Source organism: Lipophrys pholis (assembly GCF_963383615.2).
Source record: "Lipophrys pholis genome assembly, chromosome: 19".
In the NCBI taxonomy this organism is placed as follows: Eukaryota; Metazoa; Chordata; class Actinopteri; order Blenniiformes; family Blenniidae; genus Lipophrys; species Lipophrys pholis.
The window spans coordinates 24,719,978-24,733,503 of NC_137647.1; the positions used below are offsets into that span (position 1 = coordinate 24,719,978).

The 13,526-nt window shown below is 51.9% G+C and overlaps 2 protein-coding genes across 10 annotated transcripts in view; one reads left to right on the forward strand and one right to left on the reverse strand.

Moving 5' to 3' along the window:
- hdac5 (histone deacetylase 5) overlaps positions 1-2,625 on the forward strand; it is a 54,728-nt gene extending 52,103 nt beyond the window's left edge. For both annotated transcript variants that reach the window (XM_080487609.1, XM_080487608.1), the window contains exons 27-28: positions 1-109; positions 425-2,625. The exon at positions 1-109 is cut by the window's left edge and continues 51 nt beyond it. In XM_080487609.1, coding sequence (XP_080343735.1) covers positions 1-109; positions 425-464 — 149 coding nt within the window. In that variant the 3' untranslated portion in view covers positions 465-2,625. The remainder of the gene's footprint in view (positions 110-424) is intronic.
- A 4,537-nt stretch (positions 2,626-7,162) lies between these two features.
- On the reverse strand, positions 7,163-9,417 carry pex12 (peroxisomal biogenesis factor 12). 8 transcript variants are annotated; one of them, XM_080488515.1, is made up of 5 exons: positions 9,362-9,417; positions 9,110-9,170; positions 8,802-8,931; positions 8,198-8,727; positions 7,169-8,125 (listed from the first exon to the last, which is right to left on the reverse strand). In XM_080488515.1, exons 3-5 carry the CDS (start codon positions 8,922-8,924, stop codon positions 7,768-7,770), a joined length of 1,011 nt encoding a protein of 336 aa, XP_080344641.1. In that variant the 5' UTR covers positions 8,925-8,931; positions 9,110-9,170; positions 9,362-9,417; the 3' UTR covers positions 7,169-7,767. The 8 variants fall into 8 exon arrangements, with proteins under 8 accessions (XP_080344640.1, XP_080344641.1, XP_080344642.1 ...); XM_080488516.1 differs by having other exon boundaries at positions 9,110-9,176; positions 9,362-9,414; XM_080488514.1 differs by having other exon boundaries at positions 7,163-8,125; positions 9,110-9,402.
- Between the last annotated feature and the right edge of the window lie 4,109 nt (positions 9,418-13,526).

Below are 13,526 nucleotides of genomic sequence, written 5' to 3' on the forward strand. Positions count from 1 at the left end.
CACTGGACGGCCAGTCAGAGAAGGACGAGGCTGAGACGCTGAGTGCCATGGCGTCGCTGAGCGTGGACGTGGAGCCGCCGGGCTCGGGTCCTGAGGACGGAGAAACCAGGTGAGCCTCAGGAGCCTCTCCTCTGTGACACTGAGGAACCAGGTGAGCCTCAGGAGCCTCTCCTCTGTGGTGCTGAGGAACCAGGTGAGCCTCAGGGGCCTCTCCTCTGTGGTGCTGAGGAACCAGGTGAGCCTCAGCCTCTCCTCGGTGGTGCTGAGGAACCAGGTGAGCCTCAGGGGCCTCGCCTCGGTAATGATGGACCACTACTGCACAAGACACGAGCAGAGTTCTTTTCTAAGATACTGCTGCACCTTTAAGGACAGAAGAATTAACCAAAACAATAAAAATGAGCTGGAATGTTCTGCTCCTCTACAGGTTCACTGAGGAGCCCATGGAGGAGGAGCCTGTCCTGTAGGAGGAGCCTGGCCTCTAGGAGGAGGAGCCTGACCTCTAGGAGGAGGAACCTGACCTCTAGGAGGAGGAGCCTGACATTAGGAGGAAGAGCCTTACCTCTAGGGGGAGGAGCCTGTCCTGGATGAGGGTCCTGACATCTATGGAGGGGTCTCACTCTTGGGGGAGGAACCTGTCCTCTAGGGGGAGGAGCCTGTCCTGGATGAGGGTCCTGACATCTATGGAGGAGGCTCACATCTAGGAGAGTGGCCTGACCCCTGACCTGTTGGGGGAGGACAGCTTGACCTTTAGGGGGAGGTGCCTGTGGAACTAATCTGAGTGGAGCCACGAGGAATTCCGCCTCTCCAGCTGGAGGAGCTGCTGGTCTTGTATGGCCCCTAAGAGGACTGGTCCTGTGTGGTCCTTGGGAGGACTGGTCCTGTGTGGTCCCTGGGAAGACCGGTCCTGTCTGGTTACTGGGAGGACTGGTCCTGTCTGGTACCTGGGAGGACTGGTCCTGTCTGGTCCCTAAAAGGACTGGTCCTCTCTGGACCAAAGAGGACTGGTCCTGTCTGGTCCCTGGGAGAGCTTGTCCTGTCTGGTCTCTCAGAGGACTGGTCCTGTCTGGTCCCTGGAAGGACTGGTCCTGTCTGGTCCCTGGGAGGACTGGTCCTGTGTGTCCTTAAGAAAACTGGTTCTGGCTGGTCCCTAAGAGGACTGGTCCTGTCTGGTTACTGGGTGGACTGGTCCTGTCTGGTCCCTGGGAGGACTGGTCCTGTCTGGTCCCTGGGAGGACTGGTCCTGTCTGGTCTCTAAGAGGACTGGTCCTGTCTGGTCTCTAAGAGGACTGGTCCTCTCTGGACCAAAGAGGACTGGTCCTGTCTGGTCTCTAAAAGGACTGGCCCTGTCTGGACCCTGGGGGGACTAGTCCTGTCTGTGCCTAAGAGGACTGGTCCTGTCTGGTCTCTAAGAGGACTGGCCCTGTCTGGACCCTGGGAGGACTGGTCCTGTCTGGTCTCTAAAAGGACTGGCCCTGTCTGAACCCTGGGAGGACTGGTCCTGTCTGGTGCCTAAGAGGACTGGTCCTCTCTGGACCAAAGAGGACTGGCCCTGTCTGGACCCTGGGAGGACTGGTCTAGTCCCTGGGAGAGCTTGTCCTGTCTGGTCCCTGAGTCCAGGAGTAGGTGACCTGAGGTTTCAGTACATAAACCCTCAAACCAGCAGAAGTGAGCCCATCAGGACTGAAGAACCCCCAGGCTCTGGTCTCTGTTCCTTCAGCCTTTGTTTGTTGTACAGCAGCTCTGAGAGGAAACCGGTTCCTCCTGGGCCCGGTTCCTCCTGGACCTTCACAACATACCAGGAACCTCTCTGTGGAATTTTTAAGGAAGCTGGTAAAAGTGTCTCAGGATCAGGTTAGGGTTAGCGGTGTGAGTTCTGACTGGCTCTCTGTGGTCATGTGACCATCCACGGTCATGTGACCGTGGATGGTCACATGACACTACAGCCCCAACAAGTCCCTGTTTCCTTCGTTTGATGTAAATACTGTTTCCTGTCCTGTTGCCGTGGTTACGTCACTTTTCTACACTGTACATACATTCATGTATAGAATCACAGAAACCTTTCTCTTTTGTATAAAAAAGGTAATAGTCTATGATTGTGTGTGTAAATTGTTTTATCCAATGAGATTGGAGCTTTCAACAGCCAGATGGCTGGAGGAGGTGAAGTCCAGGGAGGTCAGGGTCAAAGGTCACGTGCGGGTCAATATGCTGGTCCAGTTCCGACGTCTTGCAGGCAGTCATCGCTGGCTTTTTTCGCGAGCTCCAGTTCGGGTCGTCGCCGGATGTTTGAGCGTTTCATGAATTCTAACCTCAGCTAGCCAAACGGCTCAACGGTCTGGAACCCGCCCTCCTGCTGTGGAGTCCAGAAGCACTTTGCTCTTTGCTGCTTTCAGTGTCAGGATATATTCAGACGCTCTCATCGACTTCTTAGATCTGACCCAGGTTAGGGTGAAGGACTGGGGGAGTCTACGAGACCTGGACCAGGCAGGACCTGCTGTGAGCACCGGGTTCAGTCTTTCTGAGGTCAGGGTCCTTCTGTCCTGGGTCACAGAGTCCATGAGGATCCAGCACTCTGCACCTCGTCTGAACACCAGGGGGCAGTGGAGCGCCACATTTCAATAAACCAGTAAACAAATCCACCAGTGAGCAAAGCGCTGTATGTAAACAACAACAGGATGTTTACCAGGATGAAATATTGAAATATTGTGGGCCAGTAGAGAGTAACGATCCTCTCGACCAATCAGCAGACGGCTGCGTTGTTCCTCCTCCTCACAGACCCGTTCCTCGCTGCTAGGAACCTCAACGGAGGGGGAGCGGAACATCGTAGCCGGCGGTCACGGGTTCTTTCTGGACCTTCCACAACTTTTTAGTAGGACCGCAACAAACCCCGCGACGCTCCGACAGAAGGTGCGGTGGAACCGTGGCTTTTGAAATCAGCAATCAGAACTTGCAGATCCAGAATCCGTATCATTGGCGGCCTTTGAGAATCTCTTGGCTCCATTAGAAAATGTCACCGTTGGTCAGAAGCAGGAAGCAGCGCTCCACGTTAGCGTTTATGGTTTTAGAAGGAACTTTTCCAATAACATGAAACGTCACAACTGGACTGACCGAATGTCACACCAGTCACAGCTCGCCTCCACAGTGTGATGTACACAAGCTAACACGCTATCCTCACAATGACTGCGCTAACCTCAACAGTGTGACGTACACAAGCTAACACGCTATCCTCACAATGACTGCGCTAACCTCAACAGTGTGACGTACACAAGCTAACACGCTATCCTCACAATGACTGCGCTAACCTCAACAGTGTGACGTACACAAGCTAACACGCTATCCTCACAATGACTGCGCTAACCTCAACAGTGTGACGTACACAAGCTAACACGCTATCCTCACAATGACTGCGCTAACCTCAACAGTGTGACGTACACAAGCTAACACGCTATCCTCACAATGACTGCGCTAACCTCAACAGTGTGACGTACACAAGCTAACACGCTATCCTCACAATGACTGCGCTAACCTCAACAGTGTGACGTACACAAGCTAACACGCTATCCTCACAATGACTGCGCTAACCTCAACAGTGTGACGTACACAAGCTAACACGCTATCCTCACAATGACTGCGCTAACCTCAACAGTGTGACGTACACAAGCTAACACGCTATCCTCACAATGACTGCGCTAACCTCAACAGTGTGACGTACACAAGCTAACACGCTATCCTCACAATGACTGCGCTAACCTCAACAGTGTGACGTACACAAGCTAACACGCTATCCTCACAATGACTGCGCTAACCTCAACAGTGTGACGTACACAAGCTAACACGCTATCCTCACAATGACTGCGCTAACCTCAACAGTGCTACATACACAAGCTAACACGCTATCCTCACGATGACTACGCTAACCTCAACAGTGTGACGTACACAAGCTAACACGCTATCCTCACAATGACTGCGCTCGCCTCCACAGTGTGACGTACACAAGCTAACACGCTATCCTCACAATGACTGCGCTAACCTCAACAGTGTGACGTACACAAGCTAACACGCTATCCTCACAATGACTGCGCTAACCTCAACAGTGTGACGTACACAAGCTAACACGCTATACTCACAATGACTGCGCTAACCTCAACAGTGTGACGTACACAAGCTAACACGCTATCCTCACAATGACTGCGCTAACCTCAACAGTGTGACGTACACAAGCTAACACGCTATCCTCACAATGACTGCGCTAACCTCAACAGTGTGACGTACACAAGCTAACACGCTATCCTCACAATGACTGCGCTAACCTCAACAGTGTGACGTACACAAGCTAACACGCTATCCTCACAATGACTGTGCTAACCTCAACAGTGCTACATACACAAGCTAACACGCTATCCTCACGATGACTACGCTAACCTCAACAGTGTGACGTACACAAGCTAACACGCTAGCTTCACACCGTTTCCTCTGACTGGATTGCTTCCTTCGGGTCTCATGGTTGGAGAGTCATTGGATCGTTGAGGCTTCGCAGCAGCGTGACGTACGGTCCAGTGCTGCCCGTCGTCCGTCACACCGCTCTGATTGGTTAGTTTGTCCACCTTCAATTGGTTGATTTGATTGGCTGCTCAGCTTGTCGACCTGTTTCCAGGTAGTGCAGTGTCTTGTTGTAATGTTGTGAACACCAAGGTTATTTTGTCCGTCCAGTAAGAGCAGCGCCTCCTGCTGTATGTCGGAGGAATGGGACTGTTTTGGTAAGTTGAGCTGGACTGGAGCTGGTGCAACCTCAAGAGAAGAAAACAAGTGAGCAACAACTACCTTCTGAACGGAACCTTAAAACCTTTCAACCTTCAACAGGGAGTGGACTCAACATGGCTTTGACAATCTTGTGGCAACAGGCAGAACTGCATCCTAAGATATTTCAACGCTTCGGATTTAAAGGAGAAGTGGTGAGACGCCGTCCAGCCAAAGCAGAGTTATTAGAATAATAACCTGTGACGTGTGTCACCATCAGTATTCAGAAGAAAGGAAACAACGTGTCTCAGCTGAACACATGAAGACTTGACAGTCCAGCGTCCTCTGTCAGGACGTCTGCTCCGTTGGTTGAACTCTGTCAGGACTCGTTCATTTTACAATCAATACATTACACATCCACATTTCTAGATACCAGCAAATGTTTTGTTGTCATGGTAACAATTAGAAGCACATGTGGCAGCGTGGTGGTCTACATAACCACCGGCTGGTGTTGTCCAGGGTTTCCTGTTCAAACTGACCGTCACACATTACCCAGAATCCTCTGGGGAACTGTTGGGTTCACGTCCCGCAGGCCAACAGTCCTTCCAGTCAGAGTCCACAGAGTGGCAGAGTCCCGGTTCTTCTGTCCCTTCAACCCTCGCCCTCCCAGCTGGACCTGGTCCAAGGCCGTTATCACCCGTACCATCAAACCAGATCCAGCCCTGACCCAAAGGGACCACATCAACCTGGCCCGACCCAGCAGGACCTAGACCAGATCCAACCCAGCCAGACCAGACCAAACCCAGACCCAGCAAGACCTAGACCAGATCCAACCCAGCCAGATCAGATCCAACCCAGACCCAGCAGGACCTAGACCAGATCCGACCTAGACCAGATCAATCCCAGACCCAGCAGGACCTAGACCAGATCCGACCCAGACCAGATCAATCCCAGACCCAGCAAGACCTAGACCAGATCCAACCCAGCCAGACCAGATCAATCCCAGACCCAGCAGGACCAAGACCAGATCCAACCCAGCCAGATCAGATCCAACCCAGACCCAGCAGGACCTAGACCAGATCCAACCCAGACCCAGCAGGACCTAGACCAGATCCGACCTAGACCAGATCAATCCCAGACCCAGCAGGACCTAGACCAGATCCGACCCAGACCAGACCCGGGGCTTCCATCGAGGTCGAACCCGTCAAACACTTATGTGAGAAAACTCTTTACGAACCGAGCAGCACTTTGTTTTAGTACTTTGGTTGAAGGTTCTATCAGGAGGTCAGAGGACCAAGAGTCTGGAGCTGCTCTCTGGTGTTTGAGTTGCTCATCATGGAGGGGGGCTGGAGCAGACTGCAGAGGGACAGTCAGAGGGGCGGGGTACGTTGTGGAGCCCCTCCTGCACACACACACACACACACACACACACACACACCACACACACACACACACACACACACACACACACAGAAACTCAATATTTCTGGATCTGTCTGATACTGTGGTGTAATGTAGTGTCCTGCTGTGTGTGTGTGTGTGGGGGGGGGGGGGTCTGACATCGTCCTGTGTTTAATCAGAGACATTGTTTTACCTTTTTGACCAATTTGTTTTTTATTTCTCTTTGAGGGGCGGGACTTATTGTAATGGTCCTGAATCACAAACATGGAGTCCACATGCTCACATGTATAGAAAGTGTATTCAAGTACACATGGAGCCTCCTTCATCCTCAACCCTGATCTGTTTCTTTGGTCACTGTTTCTTTAAGTGGCTTGTTGGTGACTTTGTCTGGAAAATCATTAAAGAAATTCACTGACTGTCTGCTGGGTCCAGGTCTCAGTGTCCTGGCCTCATGGTGTCCTGGTTTAATGGTGCCCTGCCTCATAGTGTTCTGGTCTCATGGTGGTGTGGTCTCATAGTGTCCTGGTCTCATAGTGTCCTGGTCTCATGGCCTCGTGGTGTTCTGGTCTCATGGTGTTCTGGTCTCATTGTCTTATTGCGTTCTGGTCTCATGGTGTTGTGTTCCTATGGTCTCATGGTGTATGAGAGAGTAACATATAACTGACCAACAGGAGAGAGAGTAACATATTCATCTCCTGGTGCTTCTCTTGGTTCTTCCTCTGGTTCCTTTGCTGGATCATCCTCTTGTTCTTCTGCTCATTTCTCTGGTTCCTCAGCAGGTTCATCTGCTGGTTCCTGTTTCTAATGCTGGTTCCTCCTCGGATTCTTCTGCTGGTTCTGCTCATTTGTCTGGTTCTTCAGCTGGTTTGTTTTTTCAGCTGGTTCCACTGCAATGTTCCACTGAGTCGTAATCTGTAGACCCGTGGGCAGATAATCTGGGCCCAGGTTCGGTTCTGGATCTCCAGTTGAGCTTTGGTGGATTAACGATTGATATGTTGTTGGAGGGAGAAGAAACGGAAACATGAAAGTCTTTGATGGAATTCAAAACTTTATGAGATTCACAAATCAATCCCAGGAACCTCCAGATTAGAAAATCTGCCAGTTTGAAATTGAACTCAGGGAGACTGAGGGCCCCCCCATACCCCCGGTGTCCCCCCGATGCGCCCCGTGTGACTGTCCCCCCGATGCCCCCTGGTGTCCATTGTCCCCCTGATGCGCCCTGTGTGACTGTCCCCCCAATGCCCCCTGATGCACCCTGTGTGACTGTCCCCCCAATGCCCCCTGGTGTCCATTGTCCCCCTGATGTGCCCTGTGTGACTGTCCCCCCAATGCCCAGTATGACTGTCCCCGTGTCCCCCAGAGGCCCGTGTGACTGTCCCCCTGTGACTCTCCCCCGATGCCCCTTGTGTCCTCCCATTGACCCCTGTGTGACTGTTCCCCTGATGCGCCCTGTGTGACTGTCCCCCCAATGCCCAGTTTGACTGTCCCCCAGAGGCCCCGTGTGACTGTCCCCGATGCCCCCTGTGACTCTCCCCCGATGCCCCTTGTGTCCTCCCAATAACCCCTGTGTGACTGTCCCCCCATGTCCCCCTGATGCCCCCTGTGTGACTGTCCCCCTGATGCCCCCGGACATCAGCTCTCGGGGCAGTAGATCTTGACCAGGTGCTGCAGGTGGGAGGGGATCCCGGTCAGCGGGCAGCGGCGGTTGGTCTTCACGTAGGCGTAGAGGCAGCGGTAGCAGAAGACGTAGCCGGAGGTGGACAGCACGGTGGCGTTGGCTCGGGGGCAGAGACACAGCGGGCAGCGTCCACCGGTGGCGCCCGGCTGTAGGTGGAGCGGCGGCGGCGGGGCGGGCAGCGCCGTCAGGTTCTTAGCGGCGCTCTGGCTGTCTGAGGAGAACCACCAGTCCAGGAACTGGAGGCAGAAGACGCCCAGCGAGAGCGAGCTGGACAGGGACAAGGCCACGCCCCTCGCCGCCCGGGACAGCAGGCTGTGGACACCACAGAGACCGTTACCTGGAGGAACCCACGGCCCAGAGGACCTGATGTGCTGCAGCCAGTACCTTCCATCGCCCGCCCCGCCACCGCCGCCCTGCTGCATGTCTCGGAGATCTGCGGCATTGAGCCGGAGCAGCCGGACTCCCGCCAGCCACAGCAGAGGATTGTGGGTATTGGTCCTCCCGAAGACGAAGAGCAGCTGCTGGCAGAAGATCCAGGCCTGCCAGGCCGAGCTGACGTACGGAAACGCCGCCACGGCCGCCCGGTACAGTCGGCGGCTCGGACTCGGCGCCGGCCGGATGGAGAAGTCCTCCTCGTCCCGCTGTCGGGCCAACGTGGCCTCCATCTTAGCCCGCAGGTACGGCACCAGGCACAGGAGCAGGAGCGAGCGCCGGCGGGCCGCACCGGGCAGCCCCAGCCGGGCAGAGAGGCCCCGCCCACACGCGGTTCTTTTCAGGCCGTAGAAGTTCTCGGAGAAGGAGGCGGCGCAGTGGGACAGGAAGTGGTTCTGAAGGAGGAGGTCCAGCAGCAGGTACAGCTCGTCGAAGCATCGCCACAGGAAGCCGAACCGCGGCGGGTTGGACTCTGCCAGGACCTGAGTGGCTCAGAACAGACCGTCATGAGGACCGGCGCCGCGGCGCCGCCCACAGCTCAACACTCCCTGCTCACCTTGAGGGCGTGTCTCAGCGCCGGTCTAACAGCCTCCATCAGGGACTCCTGGGCCAGGACCTCGAAGAGGGACGGCTGCTCCAGGGCGGCGCTGGAGGTCAGGTGGGCGCCCGCCTCCGCCATGCTGCTTCTGGACAGACAACCGGTCCAATGAGGACCTGAGCCTGGACCAGACCTGAACCTGGACCGGACCTGAGCCAGGACCGGACATGAGCCAGGACCGGACCTGAACCTGGACTGGACCTGAGCCAGGACCAGACCTGAATCTGGACCGGGTTCAGGTTACAAACTGCAGGTACAGCCGTTACCTGATAAACCACTGTCAGTGACGTGCTGTCATCCCGTTGACCTGAGTAGCTTTCATCCAGTCTGTTACTCACAGTACACACACACACACACACACACACTCCGTTACAAACTACAGCCACACACACACTCCGTTACAAACTACAGCCACACACACACTCCGTTACAAACTACAGCCACACACACACTCCGTTACAAACTACAGCCACACACACACACTCCGTTACACACGCGCCGCCCAGCCGTCATCTTACTCCGGGCAGGAGTTTCCGCGTTCTGCTTCTTCTGCTGGTCCGTCTTCTGCTTCTTCTTCTACAATTTTTATGGCGGTTGGCAACCCTCTGCTTCTTCTTCTCTTGATTAAGGCAGACTCAATGTGACATTGGCGTATTGCTGCCATCTGCTGGCTGTTTGCCAAACTCCATCGCGAATCTTCTGACTGTACGGCCCCGTGGACGAGAAGCGACTATGGATCAGAATTCAATTTGAAATGTCTTAACAGAAATGTCTTTTCATTTTATCATTAAAACTGCATTTACTTGACTCAAATAAGATTATTAATGCATCATCCAAACTGCATTTTCATTTTCTTCTGGTTTTCTGAAAAAGTAAATGACTTCAAAGAGTTAATTTTTATAGTAATAATAATGATGATGATGATGATGATGATGATGGCTCTGTTGGTAGAGCGGTCGCCTCCCAATCAGAAGGTTACAGGTTTGATTCCCATCTCTACCTGCCCACATGACAAAGTGTCTTTGGGCAAGACACTGAACCCCAAACTGCCTGGGTGAATGCAGTGTGAGAGTGAGTGGGTGGTGGTTGGAGGACCGACCACCTCTCCTCCATCAGTCTGCTCCAGAGCAGCTGTGGCCACATCTGTAGTTTACCACCATCCAGTATGGAGGGGATGAATAATGCAATGTAAAGCGCTTTATAAAACCAGTGCATTATTAATGATAATTAAAGCTGCACGCAGCCTTGATCTGGGGTCTGGTCCAATCATGGCTTCTGGCTGGCCTCTTAAAATATTAATCAAATTTAAATTTAGGCCACGATCGTAATATCAGCGTGCTAGGCTGGTACCTGGTACCTTCCTGAAAACCACACGGGGTCCTCCCCAAGTGTCCTTGACCTGGAACCTGAGGTACGTCCAAATAGTCCCCTAACTCCTTATCTATGGACTTTACCTGCTTTTTAAAAAGTGTTGGTCAATCATTCACCTTTCAGTTTATTTTAGAGTAAAGAAGAGTTTAAAACTCATAGTCGTAAATAATCAACCTCAACATGGCATGGTGAGAGAGGGGCGAGCTACACTAATGTAATACACACTGCATGGTGAGAGAGGGGCGAGCTACACTAATGTAATACACACTGCACGGTGAGAGAGGGGCGAGCTACACTAATGTAATACACACTGCACGGTGAGAGAGGGGCGAGCTACACTAATGTAATACACACTGCATGGTGAGAGAGGGGCGAGCTACACTAATGTAATACACACTACATGGTGAGAGAGGGGCGAGCTACACTAATGTAATACACACTGCATGGTGAGAGAGGGGCGAGCTACACTAATGTAATACACACTACATGGTGAGAGAGGGGCGAGCTACACTAATGTAATACACACTGCACGGTGAGAGAGGGGCGAGCTACACTAATGTAATACACACTGCACGGTGAGAGAGGGGCGAGCTACACTAATGTAATACACACTGCACGGTGAGAGAGGGGCGAGCTACACTAATGTAATACACACTGCATGGTGAGAGAGGGGCGAGCTACACTAATGTAATACACACTGCACGGTGAGAGAGGGGCGAGCTACACTAATGTAATACACACTGCACGGTGAGAGAGGGGCGAGCTACACTAATGTAATACACACTGCACGGTGAGAGAGGGGCGAGCTACACTAATGTAATACACACTGCATGGTGAGAGAGGGGCGAGCTACACTAATGTAATACACACTGCGTGGTGAGAGAGGGGCGAGCTACACTAATGTAATACACACTGCATGGTGAGAGAGGGGCGAGCTACACTAATGCTCCATCAGTGTAGATCAGGAGGAAACAACCTGAAGCAGCAAGAGGAGACAGTGACCAGGGAGGACAGTCCTCACAGTAATTATGTACTATATAGGGGGAAGTTTTATTCACAGACAAGAAAACATAGTAGATAATCTTAAATAAATATTAACATACTTTGCATGCAGTCCTTTCTGATGACACAAGGTGGCGCTCAGCCCCACCCGCCCCTACTGACCAGTCGCCCCTGCTCTGAATGTATTTTCATAAGGTATCATTTAGTTATATTATCATCATAGGCTGTATTTATATGTATGTGTGTGTATATACAGAGTATATGGATATAGGTAAGTATGTGATTCTACACATGTGAAGTGCCTCATGCCTGAAATTAGTTAATAAAAAAATCTAGATTTTGTTCTGATCGATAACTTGTCTATTGTGTTGTATCTTATATATGAGCTTATATTGTATTAATGTTATTTTTTCAACATAATAAAATGGCTGAGTACTGCTTCTACTTCATATATTTATCTGTGTGTGTGTGTGTGTTGTGTTTAATAAATGACCTATCATAGATCACAAATCCCAACAGTCGATATTGTTCTGCCCCCCTCTCCACCGTCAACGGGGGTCCGGAGTGACATCGCCCAGGTATAAGAGGCGGACCTGCCAGGTGTGGAGGAACTCACCTGGCAGTGAAAACTTCTTCCTCTCCCGATGGTGTGCAGTCTCTTTAAAAGGTGGATGAACAGCTGGTGAGCGCCTGGCAACCTGCCCAATGCAGCCATGTTGGAATATCGGCCAACAAACGGTGCATTGAAGAAGAAACGTACAAATGTAATGAAATGCTTCCTTTAATTTGCTTGTTGGATTCTTGGTCGTCTGAAGTTAAAACAAGTCCAGTAACTGAAGGAACCTATTTTCAATATGTTTTAAACAAATGATTCCTCGTTGCATTTTTCATTTTCTTTCTTTCGTTTTTTTTCCTAAAAGAATCGACCTGCTGTTTCATTAAAGAAAAGGAACTTAAAGGTCTTCTTCTTGGAGGAAAGTCCAGGAGAAAACTTCCCATGAAGAGAAAGATTTCTTCAAGTCCAGAGCAGCACAGCACCTAAAGGGACGACAGTAAAACCACTGGACCTGGATAGAACCGCCACGAGTCAAAGGTTCAAGAGAAATAATGAAAGAAAGAAAAGACGGCTGAATCTGTGGTCCTGCACAACCTCTGCAGGACTGGCAAACCCTGGATGCAGAACATCCACCTTGATGACACCTTCAGAAAACCTTCAGCTGAAGCAGACGATGATGTTGGAGCTCAGTCCATGGCCGACACTGAAGCTGAGCGGGATGAAGCTGCAACAGAGAGGGAAGAAGCAAGAAGAGCTGAGGACCTCATTCAAGGTAGGTTAAGGAACCAACCCTGGAGGATGTGACGTGACCCAGTGGTGCGAGCAGCAGAGCAGAACGGTGGAGAACAGGAAGAAGCTTTGGACTTTCTGATCGAGAACCTGAAGGGTTTGGTGGAAACGGCAAAGAAGGCCCGGACGAAGAGGAACAGTGGGCGCCCCCTGCTGAGCGTGAAGAGCTTCATGGTCACCTGAGATGGCTGGAATGACTCCTGCCCAGGCTGGTATCCAGCAGGACCGAGGTCAGCAGATGTTCTATGGTCCAGTTCTCTACCTACGTCACTGAAAAGGGGACTGGGAGGAGAACCATCAGCTTCAAAAGAAGTTCAGAAGTTTCAGCTCAGACTGCATTGATGAGGTCAGGACAGATCTCCACTCAGCTGAGGACCTTTTCGTTGTTTGGAGAACCACTTTGGAAACAAGCCCTCATCGCCACTGACATTGTGGAGGAGCTCCAGAACACCCAGCAATTAGATCCACCAACCAAAGAGGGTCACTGAGCTCATACAGACGGTCGAGGAAGCCCTGGTAGATGTGAAAGACAGAGTGAGGGGGGTGTGATAAGCAATCTGCTGCTCATCAGGTCCATCCAGAGTAGACTTCCAGATGTGCTAAAGAAGGAGCGGCTACTCTCTGCAAAGAAGACCCCTCTCTGACCCCGGCCCAGACAGTCCACCTCCTCAAAGGCCCGAGTCAAGGCAAGCCTGGACTAGAACATCAAGCCAAGAGAGCAGCCAGTCCTTTGGCTGTGTCCTCTGGGGACAGAGGGGGCAGAAGAGGAAGCTCTACTCCTGCAAAAGCTTCAACACACTGAACCTGAATGAGAAAACGGCGGCAGTGAGAAGAACCGGCGGTGCAGCAGAGGCCTGGAAGTTCCTTCTGATGACGGCAACTGTAAAGAAAGATGTTGTCTCCAGACAGAACCGACAGAGAAAACAACAACAACAACAACAACAACAACACACAGGTATGGTCCG